A 21169-nucleotide genomic window follows, 5' to 3' on the forward strand; every position below is an offset into this window, starting at 1 on the left:
TATTAAAATCAATTTTTCTCATAATTTCATTATATGGACTTAGTGTTTTCCTTGTACGCCCACGATATATACCATTGAATTATTTACCTCATTTTTACAATGCTAAACAAGTAGTTGCTGTTAGAATCTCCTGTCTTCATCTCGCTACAGCTAAGCGGCCGCCCTTCCTCCCCTCTGGTCAAGAAATACACTCGTTCCAAACAAGCACACTGCCAGCCTTCTGAATCTGTTGTGCCAAGCCTTCTTCATTTCGCAAAAAAAAAATTTATATTCCCTATTCTCCACCTAGGTCATGACTATTCTTCAGTTCTTTTTCATTTAAAGACTTTAAAGTAATGCTCTTAAATTTTCCCTCAACCCTGAATCTTTCCTTTTCGCAAACCTTGCCCTAGCCAATACGTCACACAACTCTTGGTTTGTTACTCTTTCAACATTGGCATTCTGATTGGCCAGTATTATAGTTTCATTCAGTGTCGCTAAATGAGACCCACTTCAGGTTACAAATTTACAATATTTCCTTATTTCTAGATTTATAATACATGTTATCAGGTTTTTGTAATTTAGAAAAAGCCATAAGTTTGAGCTGATTAGCTTTTTATATCATCTTATTTCAGCCATTTTAGATGATCTTTATGGGAAGATAATAAAACTATCTTAAGTCACTAATATTTTAATTTGACAATTTTATATAGATATACTTTTATTTTAGTTTAATTTTATACATGTACCTAGTTCATTCCCCACAACTTGGTCCATTTTTATTCAACAGTGTACATTACTTTTCAACAAGTTGACAACAAGCAAGGAAAACTAGACTCATGTCTGATGTTTGAATGTTGGTGGCACTAAACTAATTACTTAAAGATCAACATGACAAGCTGCAGTTGGAACTGGCATGTGTTTCGAGTTGACATATGTATGCAATTGATTTTAAATTAGCTGCAAGCATTGTGTTCATGATAAAAAGAACTTTCAAGATAAATATGTATTTAAAAAAATGAATACCACGCAACCATTTATTGTCTTTCTTTTCACCATAGACCTAATATTGAAAGGAAAAAAATTGTTCATTTTTAACTGATGAGTAAGACCTATGTAAATTGAACAATTTCTTTTTTGGCACAACTTTATACTACAATGATAACTTAAATCAACTGAAAAAAAAAATTGTCTGGATACAATTGAACCAAATACAACAAATTAACCAAGATAGCAATGGAGACACGAGATTCCAGCATCAACACTCTGCCAATTTTACATGGCAGATGGCAGCGTGGTAACATAGGGTACAGCAAAGCCAATTCCACACAAAACATTCAAACAAAATATTTTGACTGTTCCATTAAGTGAAGTGGAACTGCTCACTCAGATATTCTTTTTCTTACTGTGTAAAATGTGTGTGCACAAGTTCAAATGCTTAGTTAACATGTTTGGGCAGAATGATTAGGGTTACAATGCATACACTTGTTAATTTATAATTTGTGCAATATTTGTTTAGTACACACAAGCTGCACACAACAGTTCACACAAGCACAACTAATGTATCAAAACAAAACAAAACAAAAAAAGGAATTTTAAACAAAATTATGCTATGAATATAAACATTTTGATTGGTGTCAAGCTGTATCGACAGTGTTATGAGCTCAGCCCCACAGCCAATGAGCTGTGTTCAAAGGGCCAAGGGGCCCGCCCACCAGGCATGCCACCTGCAGTCCAACTTGTGAATCCAAAAACGGAGCAATGTAACAGAGGCTGTGTTCAAACTGGTTAGATCATGATTTATATATAATTACGATTGAGCCTAAGTAAGTTTTAGTTCTTTTACAAGTCCACATAAAATTTCAAACTCATCACAACCCACAAATGCAGGTACACACTACAGCTTCAAATTATGTAAATTATGCAAATAATGTATTTTTTAATATTAATTTTCAAAATACTCCTAATGTCCCTAAATTACCAATAACTTATAATTCCAGGTCTAATTATAACAAAACCAAGAATTACATTACAGTGAAACTTATTTCAAATCATAAAATTATAAGCTTAAAAATTCTTTATAGTTACAAACTTACATATTTATGGGAAAATGGCAATTCAATAGTCCATGAATGAATTAATTCAACAAATTTCTCAGATATGAACATTAAATATTTATAAAATTTAAAAAAAAAAGTAAGGCCTCACAATTATTTTTTTCCAGCAAACTTCAACTTGAACACAGCCTGAAGCTAGCTAGGTACATGAAACTTTTGTTTGTACCACCGCGAGGGACTTGCCCCAACAGGAGCTGATAACGCTCTCAACTCGCTCCCACTTCCAAATCACGTAACGCCCCAGGAGTGAGTGTGCTCGCCCCGGCGTCTGGCCGGCGGACGGGCCCGGGACCCGGGACCCCGGAGAGCAGGACCCAGCAGCGACCACAACCAAAGTGGCAGGGCCATCGACCGCAGCATTCCGAGTTGCGTCACGTCGCAAATTCTCTTTCTGGGTTTTAAAGGGATTAAATGCCCAGGGAACCATGTCAAAGATAGAAAGTTAACGCAAAACCAAAATGTGAGTGCTGGTACTAGCTGTCAATACAAAAATAACTTTATCCACGTCCACTAGGGCAATGATAACCCAACTGCTCTCTCACGCTGAATGACCATGATTTAACTTGAATCAAGGAGTCTGTGTTGGAATACAGAAATAAAAATTAGTGACTTTCTTCCTCATTACAAAGGTACTAAAAAAAAAAAAAGAAGCAAATAAACAAATGCAGAAAATGTTTCCTGCAGATGTCAAAATGCACAGTGCTCCTTAGCTCAATAATCCTCCCCCCCCCCCCCCCCCCCCGAATTCTATTCCAAATGCCCAACTTAAAATCAAAATTTAAACCAAGTAATGCTTTCGTTAATGTACCCCAAAAAAAATTAAAATCCAATGGAAAATACTTTAAAAAATTAACAAAAATTGTAAGTATGAACTAAAATTTTTACACACCAAAGCTACGGAAGTTTAAATAAACGGCACAGCGAACACGTAATACCTTCAAGATTCAAGGACTGTCAGCAAAGCATGGGTCAGAGTTGCTACATTTAAACAATCTGATTCCTAAAACTCCCTTGGCTTATCGACTTTGGCTCCACTGCCTCAACGCGGCCCTGACACTTTCCAGTTGTGGTCACGGGAAGTCAGTGTCAATACATTCTTTCCACCATTCGACAACCTGTGCAATGCCCGCATGGACATTCTCAGACAAGTATTCAACAAGAAGAACACTCGCTTCACTGAGTTACAATTTCCCAAAAACATACACAAGTATTTTTAATTACCATTTAATCTCAGTAACATAAAAAATTAAACAGCAAAATCAATTATTTTCAAACTGCGTACAAGACAACACAATCACTCTGAGTACAGTTATAATGATACCAGCAGCAAACTTTTACGTAGCGGGTGCCTGCACAACAGTGCAGCCTATTGCGGAAAAAGGATAATAGCAGATTACATAGGTACGCAAATAACTAAAATTACAAGTTGAGGCAATTAAATCTGACATACAGGACCCTATCGATGTAGCATTACCACTTTGTAGATGGAACATCTATGTCATTAAGTTTTACTTTTTTAAGTGATGACCATTTCTAGCTTAACCAAATTAACTGTTCAAAATAGTAAACTACTTGAATTATTACAATGCTGTTTAACAGAACCATCAATCAGAATGAGAGGAACACAAAAGTATTTTGATTTTTTTTCCCCGTAAGAGCACCTATTAACACATAGATGTAGGTCACAATTTTTAATGATTTTTTTATGTGGTGGTGATAAACTGTACTTAAAGAGTTTCAAAGTTTATACTGCAATTTGCTAAGTTCACCCCTTAAAGTCTAACCACAAAAGTATATTTCAAATTATTCAACTAAATTTTGACAGTTCTCTCGAAAAATAGTGCACATCTGTGTATCTTTTTACCACACCTATTCCTTCATAAGTAACCACCAAAGTTTGTAAAATACCAACACTTTGTGTGTGTGTTTCCAAACAGATGACATAAGCTATGTGTGCTCCATGTTACGTTGGAATGCATTAGGGGCAAAGGGTGGTTTTCAAAGTACATATGGGAAACTACAATTTAAGTTTCATGATATTTCACACTGCTTAAAAGCTCTTTAGTTTTTAAGATAATTTTTTTATTATAATTCAAAATATCAATATAAATGTATACATTTACTTTTTTTTCCAAACAAGTTAAATTTTGTTCCTAAGTTTTTTGTCAGTCCTATAGCTGCTATTATAGTTCTAGTTATTCATGATAGTTGGCAGTTACATGCCATCTGCTTATGTTCATGCATGCACTACACACACTTGTCAGATACCATTTTTTTTCTTATCCAGTTAGCTACTAAGATTCAATAGTTGTGGTGGTGTTCATAAAATTTGTCTTGTAACCAACAAATTTGGTCAGTCCCTTGCCAGTTGTGAAATTTGTATAAGGTGAGATAAAAATCATGGTTTTACTTAGTTTAATTCACATCAGTAAACCTACTAATGGCCCATGTAAATCCTAAATATTCCATTTATTTGATAAGCAGAGCCAATTTAACCTGAAATTTGTCAGTCCTATGCCTGGCAAGATTCCATGGGGCTGACCAACATTCACGACTTACAACAAAAGAATGCCATTGAAGGCTCAAGGAATGCATACCATTACCTTAAAAATGACATATTTATCTATAAGTGACTTCATCCCTCACAATTCACAAAGAGCAAAAATAGGAAAGGACAAAACATAAAAAAAAACCTATAATTGTAGTGCATTACTTCTGTTAAATTTAAGTTATTGGCCTTTGATATTTAAGTTGGTAAATTCTTGAACTGTTGTATTTGTTTTATTTACAACTGCTGCAAGTTTAAATTTTTTTAAACAATATTTTTGATACATTGCTGCAGTATTTCCTCAAAAAGGAAGAAGAAATAGAATCACAGATCCTGAGAAAAGAGAGCCTCAACAACCGAAAGTAAAAATTATTAGAGGCAGAAAAAACAGTAAGTTACCAAAACTGATAACGGAGTTGACTCCAAGAGAACAGTATCCAAAAAGAACACAATGAAGTCTACCAACAAAGTTCAAGACTGAGAAAAAAAAACAGGTAAATATGTAGTGTATGGATTATCGTCAAAAAAAATTTGAAAAATCTGAAATAACTTTTATTATATGCTCTTTAACGTCCTCTTTTCATTAAGGTAAATATGTAGTGTAGGGATTATTATTGCCATTAGTAGAAAATGATGTAGTCGTTCACCTACGTCGCGAAAAAAAAAAAAAATCATAGGTACTAGTAAACAAGCAACAATGGTTAACGCCGCATGAGTGCACAAGATGAAAATTAAAAAATTTGATATCTCCTAAAGTATTTGGAATTTCTTATCTCCGCAGGCTGTAATGAAAAGAAGACGTAAAAAAGCATATAATAAAAGTTATTTCAGATTTTTAAAAATTTTTTTGACGATAATCCGTACACTACATATTTACCAAAAACCAAGCTGCGAAATACAGTGAATTTTTAGAAGCGCACACACCTCCAAATTTAAAAAAAAATGGAACTAACCTCAAGAATGTTCTTCAAGCCCTGACTCTGTCAAGAGACAACGCAAAAGACATAAAATGAAATACCATACAGAAAGACAGAAATTAAAGAAACAGATAAATGATGAGACGAAAAAATTGGACAAGTATAAGATCATATTAAATTGCCATGGATACGCAGAAGGCATCAACAATGAAAAAGCCCATTCCCATGCACAGGAATAAAGCACCAATAAAATTACAAAATTTCATCAAAAACATTTAAACTCTGCTTTGAGGGTTGGTTTTATCGAAATTTCACCTAGACAACGATGTTCCCCTCATTTCGAAGGTCAAGTGTGCAAAGTTTCAACTGAATCAGACGAACAATGCATAAGCACATAATATACAAACATTGATGTTTATATAGTAGATATGATTATTTTTTTGCGGAAAATCCGAAGTCCATACAACTTACCCAGAGCTCTAGGATCCCCCGCCCCATTTTTCCAACCAAAAACTCCATATCCTACCACAGACACACCCCAAGGTATTTATAACCTCTCATATCTTCTGCCACTTCTAGCAAATCTTTCTAGCAGAACTCCACTTTACAAACTATTCTTAAGATTTACAATTTTTCATAATTATTAACATCTAAACCAAATATTTCCCCTGAATGTTTCTTAATATCAAAATTCTAAGTGATAATGCCAAAGCATAGAATTTTTTATTTAGTTCTAGCCATTTCAAAATTATAACTCCATTTACCTATCTACACCAAAAAATTAAGAAATAAGGGCTCTAAAAATAAGTAAAAGTTTGCTGCAAGCCATTTTATGTTTTGTATTTAAACATATAAATTGCAAGAATTTTAACATTGTTGGTACCTAATAATACCGTAAAAATGTTACATTAATTTATAAACATCATATTATCTCTCAGTTCACTTATTAAACGGATACGAAATCAATTTCACCGCACAACCATACAATCGGCCATTTTATACATATGTCAAAATTGATTTGGACCATTTCCTTTTTCAAATAACAACACTAAATATACTAAAATAAAATTTCCTATTGTAATCGATATTCAGTGGGAGACTATTCTTGAAGCTATCGGAATGCTTCCACTAATGCCATGACTAAGTTCCGAAAATGATTTGTTAAACCATATTATTAAAAATTCACTACGGGAATTAAAAAACAGTATTACGTCAAAAAAGTCTGAATTTTTCCATTACCTCATTTGCAGGCGGAATTACAATTCTGACAGAGATATTAAATTTTGTATTTCTTTGCAACTTATATTTATCGAAAATAGAAGCATATTGTAATTCTGAAATAAAATTAAAACCATGTGGATAGTTAGTTAAGTTAAGTTAGCAAGAAGTAAATTTTATAAAATAGTACGGATGGCTAAATTTATTAGGTAACCTACATTTAACCGGCAATAAAAAATTAACCTCGATATGTTATGTATATTCAGACGTGATTATGTAGGTAGGCCTATCTCCGAGTTGTAAGTTATATAAATTAAATTTATTTCTAAAGTAAACAAAATCATTATTAAAATAAACTCATATACGAATGCTTTAGGAATATGTCAATTTACTGCATTTAAAAATTGCAACACGAGTTCCATTCCAAACTTTAAATTTCGTAGGTTCGTAAAGAGAAAATCTTGTATTTGAAGAATAATTTAAAGTCAAGGAATAGGTATTGACGCCGACCGCCAATGCTCCTCTGTCGCATATACCGCTATGCCTCATCGTCTCGCAAAAGCGTGTGCACCGAACGCGCCCGTGCGCGCAGCAAAGTGTAGTGCGTGCGACGAGGCGAACGCCATGCAACGAGTGCTGCACCAGCGGAAGGATCCAGCCGGGTGTGGCATATCCCTCCACCGCACTACAACAAATTATTTTAATTATATTTTTCCACAGGTTTTTATTGAACATTATTTTTCATTAATTAATAATTCAGTCCTGTCAAAATTATGTCTCACTGTGCGTTTTGTCCCGAACCTGGCCGGTTCAGTTTACCGCGAAATTCACACGTTTCCGCGGGAGGGCTGGCGGGGGAGGGGGGTCTCGCGCGACGACACAGTGTCCTTCGAGAGCTCAACCAGGCCGGCAGCCTGCGCGCAACACGGAACCTTCAACCTTTGCTTTCACCGACATGTAGTTTTCAATAGTGTAATACATTTTCAATCTTTTACGTACAGTTCCGCGGTCGGCCTCAATTTACCATGAGGTATTTAACTTATTTAAATCAGTGCTCCAAGATGAGTGTTCTACGTCATACATAAGTACTGTGGGGAGTTTACGTGAATTTACTTCGGCGCTTCACGCCCCAACTTAGCCTACAGGCTACTTAGTTTTGGCCCGCACGGGGCAGCCAGCAGGCGACGCGTGCCGTCGAACATAAATAACGATTCAGTCCCTGGGACATATCTAGACATCACGTAGAGTCGCCGGAGACACGGGCCTACGTACCACTAGCCCAGTTTAGTAAGTGTTAGGTAATAGTGAAGTGTATTGTTTGTCAAGATATCGTGCGCCATGTCAGAGTGTAATTTTGTAACTATCGCATCACGTGTACAAGTCCGTCCCTCACGCGCATTAAAATCGTGAGCCACCACTGAGGAAGTGAGCTGCGCGTGTGACTAGTCGCGTCGGGCAAACCGTTACGGCCAGAACGGGCAGCACCATGTATTGGGCTGTGCTGTATTAAATTCACCAACTATCTTTCAGAAACTTTGTGTTATTCTTCAGGCGTCCCGAGTGGCCATAACAGCTCGGGGGGACCCTACTGCGTTAACCCCTACCTCTAGCCACAAAGCCGAACCTTCCCTGAGATCACGAACCCAAGCAAAAATCACGTCTAAATAGTCAGAGGTAGCGGGGACGGCGTCAGTACTATATTTGTTTCTGTGAATGGAAAAATCAGTTTCTTGAATAATAACAAAAGTAAATATTACTTAACATTTTACTTGACCTCCTACCAGTGAAGTCAACACTAAAAGAATCGTTGCTACACTTTCATTAAAACTTTTCGTCAACCTGACAATGTTAATTCATATACCTGCTAAAGCAGTTTTACGAATAGACCATAAGCCGTCTACCAGATGGTAAATAGCGAATAAGTCCATTAGCAGAATTATTTAGATAGAATCAAGAAAAGGCTCCCAGAAGCTTAATTTTTAAAGCTGACGGAAAAATTCCTGGGGCCATATTCTTGGTGTTGTCGGGAGGGAAAAATCCTCTAGAGGAATGACTTCAGTCCGATAGAGAATTGCTAAATCATTTCTTGAAAACTCGTTATTGGAATTAAATATCATAATTATCCCTTTTGCTTAACACCGCCATTAGTGCTCCCTCTGAGAGCACAGGCTGTTATGTGTCCTCAACACCTGATCAGTGCCGTGCCTCGAACACGCCCGTGCGTGCAACGTAGTGCAGTGCCCCGAATGGCGTGACGTCAGTCACTGCCTCCTACGTGTTTAAAGCGCCCGGCCGGGTGTGGCACTGCGCAACTAAATAATCTGTTCATGCATTCGACAAAACAAGCAAAAACTAATACTTGTAAAATAACTAATAATTAATGTTAATTAAATAATCTTTTTGTAAACCAATATCGTTCACAAAACTGGCCGAAATCATCTTCCCGCGCTCCGCAGTTTCCCGCGGAATTTTCCCCCTCCCTGGCCAAGGTGGCCAGGGAGGTTAGTCAGTAGCCATCCAGCACTCGCCAGGGCCGGCAGCCCCTCGCACGGGGAGCCTTCACCTTTCACGCCAATCTCACCATTAACAGCAATACATAATTATAGTCAAACCGTTTCAACAGCTCCCCGGTCGGCCCCAATCGGCCGTACGATATTTCGTGCGGTCTTTCAATATAATGTTGTAAACAGTCAACCGTTTACAGGTTGATTTCATTATCTCATGTTTATTGTAAATTAATTATTATATTTAAAATATGTATTTGTATTATAAGTTGTACCAGCAATCACACTAATATGGATAGCTAAGGCCAGCCAGTATTTTTAGTCTTTGGAAATCGCAGCAGTTTAATAATTTATTGTCTTCATTTAATTATTCTTTGGACGCCTATTGCTTTTTCTGCAAGCTTTACATGAGTTAAACACAGGTTTAATTACCGTACATTGGATTTTACTACAACTGCTGAGTATTTCTTCCTGCTAGTTGCGAGCTCGCTGGTTGCTACAACAATTCCTGGGAAGTTGAGGTTGAAAAAGAAGGAATAGAGAAGGATTCTAGGACGCCATGTTCGAGAGAAGACGTTTCCCTTGCGATGTGTTGCCAAAAACCTGGTGCCCGCAAAGGAAACAAGAAGATCGAGTCCGCTACGATAGTTAGATACTACAGTATAAACGGAGTATTCAGATAGGAGAATTCTGAGTTCATCTACCTCAGAATACAGGGTATACGCCTTCACACGACATACGAGGCGTTTCGCGAGTGCTTCCAGCATCGCGACTTCTACATCTGATTCCTGCCATCTCGTGGTGAGAACTTTCCTTGTACCACGTTTTTTCAGGACCATTTTGATGTCGCCGATCCAGTCAATGAGTCGTAGCCTACGGCAGTCGTAGTGGATTAGAACTCTATTGCAGCGTCCCTTTCTACAAGTTCCTGCGACCATACACCGATCTACCCAGCAGTCCTGAATGGCCGAAGAACCTGCCCTACCACAACTTGAGCTAGTCGGTACCGGTAGTTGCAAACCTTGATAATTCAGTAATGACGGTGTGGTATCGAAACTGGACCCAAATCTATTCATGTCTGGCTATCTGTATTTGGTAGGTTATTTAAAAGCTGGTACATATTTAGGATAATCTATTCAGATCAATAATTTTCAGTTTAAGGGTTGTACATATCTATGTGTTGAAATTATATCAATTATAGTATTACAATACCATTAATACCATTTGATATTGTTTTAATTATTAAACGTTATCAGTTTTGTTATTAATCGTACACGAGTACAGCCAACCACCATACTTTGCCAGCCATTTAACATACATTATCTTTAACATACACTACACCGTACTATCATCTGTAATTACTCAAAGTTAAGTAACTGTGACGTGTTAACTGTGTCAAACGCAGTTGTAATAGTCATAGACAGAGACACACGTTTTCGCCACAATGTGTGACTCGCCACCGGGTCTTTCTTGTGCTACGTAAATTAATTAGGTGACCCACCGTGTCACCTGCGCCGCACGCTACTGAAACTCCCCACGGGGAATTAGTTCATCGCCCACGCGGGGCGGTATTGTGCCAAACGCAAGACTAAGTTTACGGACGATTCATCTACTGGGACGTGCAACGGTCACGGACGCGATATCCCGCCGGATTCTGCCGTGCCCGTAGCCAGCATAACGTGGCCCTCGCCACCACGCGTAGTAGCCGCCATTGTGTGACCACCTGAGTGGGACACTTGTACTTGGCCCGGACCCAGGACTAGCCATAGTGACTATAGTGTATTGTTTTGTATTAAGTAACTTTGTACGACCAGTCGTAAACGTATTTCACGTTACGTCCTGCACTAACTTTCACGTGTACAGAAACAGGCTTGCCGCTCACCCGAGGATTCATCTCGCAACTCGTCGGGTAACTACCCCTCTTAACGTACTAGCCGCCGGATTACCGAGTGACCGTAATGAGTACCGCCAATTGAGGGTGGTGTAGGCTGAGTGGAGGTCGACGATGATGCGGCCAGTCGCGTGAGAGTGCCATATGTGACGTAGCGAAGTGTAACGTGTGCGACGTAATAAATCAGTTAAAATTACGTGTGTGTTTTTTCTAATACGGCGTCCTGAGAGGCCATAACAGCCCGGGGAGCCCTTTGCCGACGCGTCCCTGCCTGCAGCCACGAGGCCAGGAACCCCGCCCTTGAGATCAAAATTCAGCAAAATTCTAATAATTTAGCGTAATTTCAAAACAGGCAGCGGGGACGGCATCATGCTGGTGGAATAGCAATTCTTCTAGATTTGAGAGATTTTGTTCTTCGGATCTTTGATTTGTTAAAAATAGTATCTTCATTATTGTAGTCTGAAATACTTTTGAATTTACTTGTTGCATTCGCAATTGGACTTTCACCCAGTGGCAAGGAGTCCTCCGCTTTCTTTCAGACTCTTCACTCCTTTAGTTGCTTCCCCAGATCCCTTGTATCACTCACACCCAGCATTGCTTCCTTCAGCCCATTTCACTCCCTCTCTTTACACACAAGGAAAGCATTACTCCCTCTTTTCATTGGTCCCCATACCTTCAGGAGTTTCCACCAGTGACATATCCACCCTTTATACCCACCTCTGTGTACCACAGTCACTGGCTGTCTCAATCTTCCCTCACGCTTTATCATCTTAAGGAGCCTGACAAACCTATTCACCCTTCTCCACCTCTTTTAGGCTTTCCAGCCCAACTTCTTAAACTTTCCCGACAGATTATTTATTCTCTCTCTTGACCTTCCCTTCTACACCACATACCCATCACTCCCTAACTGCTCTACAGTGCAACTTCTCCAGTTACCTTACCTCAGTCACTAGAAACTGATCTCAGATTACAGTAGCATACTCCATCATTGGCCTGACCTTACCATCCTCTCTTCGCCCTGTAGGGTTCTGCCAAGCAACATTAGCAACCTCTCATTACCACCTGCTAAACTGTTTTGCCCATCCCAGGGTATTTTGTAGGGTCATCCCTAGGTACTTATAATCACCAACTCTCCTGCCCCTTCCAGTTAAACACATCCTTTTTTACCTTCCTTTTCATCAAGAATCTAACAACCTTCATATATCCAACATTCAGCGACATCCCATTCTCGTCTGGCCATAGTTACAGCCTTATGATATTCACTTACAGATGAACCACTTCTCCCTCACACCTCAAACACTACTTAATCATCTGCAAATACTCTCATTCTGTACTCCATTTCTTCTCCAGTATAGTTTTTATTATCAGCAACAACAGGAGCTCCAACCAACTCCCCTGTTGCAATCCTGGCATCACTGACGCCTCTTCAGACCTTTCACCAAACAGCACCCAACCTTCGGGTAAATATGAGTCTTAATACACCACTCGTTCTTTAACTCATGTTAGTTTAACTTTAGGTTGGCTAGTCTTTTGATGTGTTGGGAGGAGGTAAAATTGACCCTTTAAATATTTTACGAATTAGCGTTCGTTTAATCTTTGTGAACTTTGGTACTGGTCGTCTCTCATTCTAATCCTAATAAACTTAAGCTTCTCCTATTTGTTTCGGTAGTCTATGGTTGTTGGACTAGTCTTTGGCTATGGTTTTTAAAGTTATTGTTAGTTTATTATTTAGTGATGAAGATCGTAAATATTTTGACAAAGGCAAAAGTAGGTAAAGCAAATAAAAATAATCTCAAGAAAGCAAAAAGAACAGTAAAAGTAAGTAAATCATATTATTTGGAAATTTTTTAAAACAAATTATATATATATATTGAATGGAACGAATGGTTAACTAATCGGTAAGGTTGGAATTACAATAGCCTTTCGCCACCGTCCATCCATCAGTCATGTAACCTCCCGCGAATAAGATGGCCAGATAAATATAATCCGTCCATCAAATATTTGTTAACTTCATGCTTTTGACGAAGTGACGGGTGATATAACCTCCAAATGTCAGCTAGATTTTAGCATGTAAATTCTTATATTAGAAATGTATTAAATTTTGTTTAATTGTTTAGCTGCTTCCAAAATTATTTTTTAACGTACGTTTGAACACTTTTCAAAAGCTGTTTTTGAAGAAAAAAATGTTCCGAGCTACATAAATTTATTGGTAATTATCGGACATCGCGTTTATTTAGAACGGAAAGAAAAAATCGGGTAACATGTTTTTCACAAACTACACACGTCCCTAAATGTACCCTCATGAAAAATAATGGTTTAAAGCCTACATCACAATACCTGTGTTTTTACACTGCCGCACCATTAATTGTTTACCCGTAATCATGTATCCTTTTGTTTAGCACAACTGTAGCCAACTATAGAGAATTAAAAATATGCTAATTCTTCTGTTTCTTGTATTGAAGTTTATCACTGGATTTTGAAGGCTTGATCCTGAGGGCATTCAGTACTTCGGAAGATCCTGTACAAAAAAAAAAATTGTGATATAATAATGAATTATGATCATAAGTCAAATTGAAGGGTACTTGTTGCAGATCAGCAAATAACCTCCAACCCATGCATGGATAAACTATAAAAAAGTACCCTCACAAAATATGTACCTGAAAACAAATGACAATGTCCTAAGCTGGATTAGGAATGGCAACTAGAGGTGTGTTATTGTAGGTATAAGCAAAGTTAAATTTTATCTTTACGTCATATTTAATTACTATCCTTTCAACTGCAAATAGGTACATTATAAACAGGTACAAAATAGTTTCTTTTACAAAATACATAGTTGAATAATTCTGATATAATACTGATAATACTGTATAATACTGATCCCTGTGACTGTAACATTCATAACTTGCACAAATTTATAAGCATAACATTAAACTATTATAGTTTACATTATCAAGTCCCGCAATCGGACTCTCGCAAAACAAAGCTAGCTAGCTGTGAATGTCAAAAAGAAAAAGAGTCAAATAGATACACACGTTATGCCACAAACGGCCTAACTTATTAACGTAGACCAGGCTAATATAGAACTTGCACAGCATGATACAGTTACTACAAAAAAAAGGAGAAAAGAATTGAAAAATTATTTAACCACAAAACCGTGGGTACCACGAGACTACTCGACATGGTTACCCTACTGCAGAATGCCAAACGTAATTTCCAAGTGGCAAGCCGAAACAAATAATTTAGAAGAAATTGCATTAAGCTACATAACAATCACATGACGTTAAGAACAGGGCCACAATCTGTTGGTGCCCAAGCACACAAACCCAAGTTCCGCGAAGTAACTTACCATGTCGAGAGCTTGTCATCACCGTACCCCTAACTGACTTAACGAGTTACAAACAGAACTACATGCTGCTCAAATGGAAAGTGACCTGACACTGTCGGTGGCTAAAGCTGAAAAGGCCTCGAGACCCAGCGCCAAAAATCCTCGAAAGCAGCGCCCCAGAAGGGGAACCGCGCAAGCGCAGTAAACCAGAAGGGTGGGGGATCAATTACCAATTGGCAGGAGAAGGAATCGTGACGTATCTAAAGGGTAAAGGAGGGGGAATGGGTAGGAGGGGTGACAACTACGCTGCGCCAAAGTCAAAGTACATGACGTTGTCATTACAAAATAAAAAGGATATTTTTGTCAATGTACAATCATAATTCTTTATTTTGCAACTTCTTTCACAGGATCATACCATCAGGATCTTTTGATGTACTGATGTAAAACAAGCCTCATGTGCCACAGGATCAAACCTTTAGGATCCAGGGATAAACTTAGATACATGAAACACCACCCAGATCAAACACAGAATGGCTGAAATCAAAGAATTCCTTGGAAGGACTGCAAAAGTCATTGTCTCAGCTACTTCAGTGCACAGCAGGTATTCCTCACAGAAAATGAACAACTATAACAATCCTATTAAAAAATTTGCGTTCCATTAGACTCGTCCATTACAACATGGCTAAAAATAGTACATAGGTACTTTAAATGCAATGTAACTAAACAAACATTTTGCAAAACAATTACTTATTCTAATAAAACAACAGATATGAAATATAAGGATTAAAAATGCCTTACAATTACAATGCAGTCATTATTTAAACAAATTTCATTATTACAACGCCTACATTGACTAAAGTTCTCCAAAAAAAGTTTTAAAAAACCCTCACACGGGTAAACAATGAAGGTTGGCGATTACATGAATACATAGGTATTTTAATGTAAGCTGTAAACTGTTATTTTTTCACAAACCAGTAGGAATTACGAAATCTTCCTTTCAGGGTTAATTCAGGAATATCTCAAGTATATGGAAAACATATACTGTATTCCTATTTTTCACGATAAAACAACGAATAGCAGCAGCATAAAAGCACAGGTAATGTAATGTAAGACATAAAAATGTAATTTTTCCACTAACTAGTAGGAATTACGAAACTATCCCTTGAGAGTAAAATTAGGGATATGTGTTGTGTGAAAACCGTTTTCCTATTTTTTCTTTCCGTTCTAACAAGCAGTATTGTCCGAATATTTCCTTATAAGTGCTTAGCTAATATGATTACATAAATTATTTTTTTCTTATCTTTTTATCAGTTTTGAAATGGAAAAAAAATTTTTTTTTGAAGATGAGCAGTGTTGAAAATCGCGATGCGGCTGACGGATAAAAGGACGGTCGCGCTATTGTAATTCAGGCTACATTCTGAAGAAAAGCCACTCAAAACATCTGTTTGAATAATTTCTTAATAGGATATTGTGATATCGTAAGATTGGTCGGTTGGATTGGGTTAGATGCCACTCATAATAGAGATTGAAAATATTGTCTGGTTTAAACCTTTTGAAAAAATTAAACATTTTTTATACACACAGGTGGGACAAATTTAAAAGTACTGACTATGATATTCATAACACATTTTTATAAAACAGTATGGGTCATGTATGTTTCAATATTGATTTACATTGCACTTGGACAACAGTACATTTGCATACCATGACTGCTCCATCATGGTCTGATGATGACACAAGTATAGGTAATGGTAGTGGTATTTTAAACTACTCTGGTTGCCACGTGACATGCGGCCGTTGCTTTTTGCAGAGGCTGTGCCCGAGATGCGCAGCACGCAACGTACGCTCTTGCCTGGACGTGTTCCAGATCGGAGACGATACGGCCGCTCTGCTGTGCACCAGTAGAGCCGTAAGTAGTTCACGCTCCTGTGTTCACTGTGTTCAGTTATCCCATTATTTAACAATTGTTATAACTCCCGTTTCAAAGTCACGATCTGAGGCCATGATTGTATGCCATAGCCATTCCTTCTTTCTCGTTCTTAGTCTATTTCATGTTTGGGCATTGTCTGGCCAGATTTTCGTAAATTGGTTATCCATCCATGTAGCTTCTGGATGTATTCTTCTGACACAAAGAAATAAAAAGAAAAAAGGACTGAAGCAGTACAGTCCTGGGTGTGATGCATGAATAGATTCAGGGGTGCACTGATTTGTTGCAGTGCCTGTACCAGTGTGAAGTGCGCAGGGACCATAAGCAGCTACATCGGCTGCAAGGTGAGAAGCAGGTGTCCTGCTGTCTGCCTCCCATTGTACTTGCTATTTGCATTATTAAACAGTCAGTAATTTGTAACAGTTATCAATTGAAACATATTTGTATTTTATATGAATGATGATTTGTGAATTTCTTTTCGATTTTTATGTTTGTTTTTGTTGCAATTGCACGTGTGTGTATTTATATAGTTACGTAAAAAAAAAAGGACCAGAGATCAAAGTACACATGAAGATGTACACACATAAACCACACTGTAAAATTTCTGCAGTTTGAAAGTAACAGTGCCAGTAAATTGAAGTAGAGGTCATAATTTCAAGTGGCATCTTTTTTTTAATCGAGGCAAATTTTATTTACTTACGCACACAGTGACAGTGGAACTTGCATATCATTAAGTTGCTTCCAGCACTGCCTATTTACTTTTGCCAAGTTAACATAGTAAAATGTTTTATATTACGCAGGACTATCTATGAGACTTTGAGTGTTCAGCCAGTGTTTCCGTTACATTGTTCCAACATTGTTTGACCGACTTTATTGGAAGGTGTTGGAAGCAAAATTTTGATAGCAGTGAGTGACAGGACCTTTGTAGGAAGATGCAAAAAAAATTCATTCTTCTTGGTGTACTAATTTTGTTCTGCATTAACCCTCTTTAACAGTCTGAAAGCTGCCATGTGTGTGAATGTTTTGAGATGCAGATAGCTGTGGCCACGAAGAGCACAGCGACAAGACGGCAGCGCTGAAGGACTGGTCGTTCGAGGGCAAGAGGGCGGTGGACGGGTTCAGGTGCCCGCTGAGCTTCGCGGGGGGCGAGCCGGAGGGGGCTTGCGCGGTGCTGACCTGTGCGGTGGGCATGCTGGGCGTGGTGATGGGCCGGGAGCTAGCCGCCGGCCCGGGCTGCCACCACGACGGCCGGAAGAGCTGCGATCGGAAGGCTGGCGACGCGGCGGACGAACTGCTGCGAGACTACGCGGAGCTCTGCCGACACAAGGAGGCGTGCCGACCGGGGGACTTTGCGGCGAGGGTGGAGGACGAGTTCTCGCGCCTCGAGGCGGACCTGCGACACCTGGGCGTTGACGTGTCCGCCCACAGGTGGCGGGTCGAAGGCGGTTACCGTGCCGCAGACACGACCGAGCTCTTCAAGCGGTGGCTCGGCGACCGGTTCCACTTCGCGGAGAGTCGAGGTCTGCCGTGCGGTGTGGTCAAGCCGAGCGGCAGCAACGCGGCGGAGGCTGACCCAGGTGACCCGCTCAAGGCCTGGTTCACTGATGTTCCAACTGGAGAATGGGACTTCAACAAAAGCCTGATCGACATGTTCCGGGAAGATACAGCATTTTAGCCAACTGTGCCCGAAAAATCTCTACGTCGTTAGTCTCTTACTAGCATCATGAGCACGATGTGTATCTTCAATTTCTATTTATTTGCACATTGAAAATGTGTTTTTTTTTTTTAGAGTATGCCTAAATTGATTAGGTCTATGCATGGTGTGTACTCAATAAAATTTGAATTGCAATCTGGTACCACGAATGTATGATTACTAGCTGTAGAGATTGTTATATGCATGTCATTAAGTTTGTTAGTAGTCAGATCTTGTAAGCACCTTGCACACCATTTAGAAACATTGCTAACCTAACCAATCATCCACACTACAGTAAAACCTCGCACAACAAACTCCTTTATAACGAAATCCTTGGTATGACTGAGTCCCGCCAAATAGCTATGTAATCCTACGTATTTATAACTCTAATTAACGAAGCATTTTTTGGATGCAACGCCAAAAACAGCCACTACAGCAAAGGTAAAACAGAAAAATCTACAAAATATTTTTGAAGGATTGTCATAAATTTTTAATTTTGCTTCGTAAATTAATTATGCTTCGGCAAGTAAACAATTCTCTTACAACGAAACTGGAAATTATACACACAGTAGATCAGGGAGGTAAAAACGCAGAAATAGCTAAACGATTTGACATTCCAAATTCAACGTCGTCTACAATAATATCATACAGTAAAACCTTTTTGTTGCGGACACCCCCCCCCCCCCCCCCCCCCCCCCACTATATCACAAATCGATTTCGAGGAACCGTGAAAAAATTGCAAAAAATACGAAGAAGATCGGACAGAAAATTAGTTTCTTGTGGTAAGTAGCATGTTACTGCATTTCTCTTGCCGAGTGCTGTACTGCCGTAGGCAGCGCATATCTAAAAATAGATACCACTTTCTGTCGACCGCACATTCCACGTCCCTTTGCCGGCAGGGTGCACATAAAGGTTTTTGTGGCACCATGTTTACGTTTAGCCTTTTGCGAGTGTCGCAGTTAAGGCAAAGATACCCGCTGGATTTCTCTTGATTTTGATTACTATCAGTTGACAATGTTTGCTTAGTTTTTAAAGTCCAATTTGGTATATATTCTGGCTTGAATTTGTGAACTATTGTTGATGACTTATATGCTGTTTTTTTTTTCTCCGCCTCGACTTGTTTTAACTGCCGCAGCGATGTTTATTTTGACAGCTCAAGCAATTATATTTTCCCGTGGGTTGATAGAAAAAGGTCGCTTCACCCAGCACATAAAAAAAGGCTACGCCACTTATTCCCCACACAGAAAACACACTGGTTGCCGTCTGTTTCCCCCGCATTTATCTTTATTCTAACATGCCTCTCGCGCGAGCAATAACGAAGCGATCACGCATTGGGCCATTTTATGCTTTGTTTGGTGACAGCAGCTTGATTTTATTTGGTATATTCCTTTTCATAGGTCCCTTGCTATTAAAATACATTTATATTTAAGTTTGAAAGCTTGTAAATTCCTTGCCAGAGATGACTGAACTCGAACTTGGTGTGAAAAGTGACATATATTGACATTTTTTTTTTGGGCGTGTTTGGTGGGGAGGGAGAGGTCCGAAAATATTTACAACAATCTTACCCCTCCCTTACCGCTTTAGTACCCCATTCATAATAGCCAAAGCGAAGTTGGGGTGTTATAAAACACTAGATGGTTTGTGTGTCTAGGAGGGATGATCTAGCCTTGAAGAATGTTACCGAGAGGGGAGGGAGGGGTGAGCTGATGCGTCACGAAGCCGCTGCCGCCAGGCGAGCTTCGTGTGCGCCAACTCGCGTTGCAGAACCTACTACTGCCATATTTTTAAAGAAAATGTCCCATTATTTTTTGTTATTCTTACATGAACAATATTGGAAGTATTAAAGCCAACACAAAAATAAGCTGGGTGTTAAAATTTAAAAGATTTTAATGATCTTTTATTTTTTTTTTCACATTTTGGTCAAAATGTCCAATTTTGACGGTTCTCGAGAATTTGTAAAATCACTGCTTCGTTAAATCCGGGGTTCGTGACATCGGGGTTCTAGGGTATTTAACTATGGCAAGCAGAAAATGTACATGTAAACTAACCAGTAAAAATAAACAGTCTTTTGACATATGTTCTTTAGAGGTGGCCTGTAGGGCAAAGGACTTGTCATGAAGGATGAAGTGGGTTTAAACGTTTAAAGCAAAGCAGTCTAGCATTGTGAGTGACAGCATCCTGCCATTGTACGGCTGGTTTCTTAACGAATTTGTTGGGGGGGGGGGGGGGGGGGGGGGGGTGTGTGTGTGTGAAGAAATCAACTGGAAAATTTCGGGAAAACAACTATTACGACCCTATTCCTGGGTCCTTTCAGAGGTTTGACGTACTTATCTGCTGTAAGCAAATCGAATTTTTTGAAATAATGATGGCTACAGAAAAAAAAAAATCCTTTGTATCACAAATCATTTGTTTGTTGGTTTTGAATTCACCTCATTATAAAGAAACCTCACTATTACAAACACACACAATATCGGTCCCTTCAAGTTTGTTATACCGAGGTTTTACTGTATTAAGCTTTTTCAATGTAGCTGAAGTAACCCACAAATCATATAACCGTATCGTGACATCTAACTGAACCGAGTGTTAAATGCTAAAATACTTAAAACATCACTACCCCCCTCTTATAAAATGAAAAAAATATATACTACATATATTTAAATTTGTAATAATTTTTCCCCCCTTCAGAATAAGTGGCAATAAATTTGATAAACTTTTAGTGGATTAAGTGTAACATGTACAATTTTCTATGCTATTTCTTAGATGCCCTGTTATACAACCACTCAAATAGACTGACGTGCTCTGTATATAACTATGATTAAAAAATGCTTTCAGCCTTTTGAGTTAAAACAAAATGACTGCACAAAATATTTAAAAATTCACTCAGATATGTACATATATGGGTATGAAAATGTGTGAATAAAATCAATCAGTAACAAAAAAAAGTTGTGTGACTCAAGTCATAAACAAAATATTTAATATGCATTATACATCATTTCTCACTGTTTAATAGAGTTTAGTAGATTTTAGCTAATTTGCAAGTCATAATTTTT

General features: G+C 38.5%; 2 protein-coding genes across 3 annotated transcripts in view; one reads left to right on the forward strand and one right to left on the reverse strand.

The window, feature by feature from the left end:
• The window catches only part of LOC134537507 (serine/arginine repetitive matrix protein 2), a 43391-nt gene extending 36820 nt beyond the window's left edge, over positions 1-6571 (reverse strand). For both annotated transcript variants that reach the window (XM_063378012.1, XM_063378013.1), the window contains exon 1: positions 6445-6571. The gene's annotated coding sequence lies outside the window, so the exon portion shown is untranslated. The remainder of the gene's footprint in view (positions 1-6444) is intronic.
• Positions 6572-9608: 3037 nt separating this feature from the next.
• Positions 9609-18282, forward strand: LOC134537509 (uncharacterized). Its single transcript, XM_063378016.1, has 4 exons — positions 9609-12992; positions 16310-16408; positions 16716-16770; positions 17461-18282. The coding sequence occupies exons 1-4, from the start codon at positions 12909-12911 to the stop codon at positions 18099-18101; spliced, it is 879 nt and encodes a 292-aa protein (XP_063234086.1). The 5' UTR covers positions 9609-12908; the 3' UTR covers positions 18102-18282.
• The last annotated feature ends 2887 nt before the right edge of the window (positions 18283-21169 follow it).

Source organism: Bacillus rossius, chromosome 12 (genome assembly GCF_032445375.1).
Source record: "Bacillus rossius redtenbacheri isolate Brsri chromosome 12, Brsri_v3, whole genome shotgun sequence".
In the NCBI taxonomy this organism is placed as follows: domain Eukaryota; kingdom Metazoa; phylum Arthropoda; class Insecta; order Phasmatodea; family Bacillidae; genus Bacillus; species Bacillus rossius.

Coding starts and splice junctions, on each gene's coding strand:
- LOC134537509 (XM_063378016.1), top strand. CDS start 12,909: ATGAAGATCGTAAATATTTTGACAAAGGCAAAAGTAGGTAAAGCAAAT. Junction 12,993..16,309: donor AAGCAAAAAGAACAGTAAAA/GTAAGTAAATCA, acceptor TGCTTTTTGCAG/AGGCTGTGCCCGAGATGCGC. Junction 16,771..17,460: donor GCAGCTACATCGGCTGCAAG/GTGAGAAGCAGG, acceptor TTTGAGATGCAG/ATAGCTGTGGCCACGAAGAG.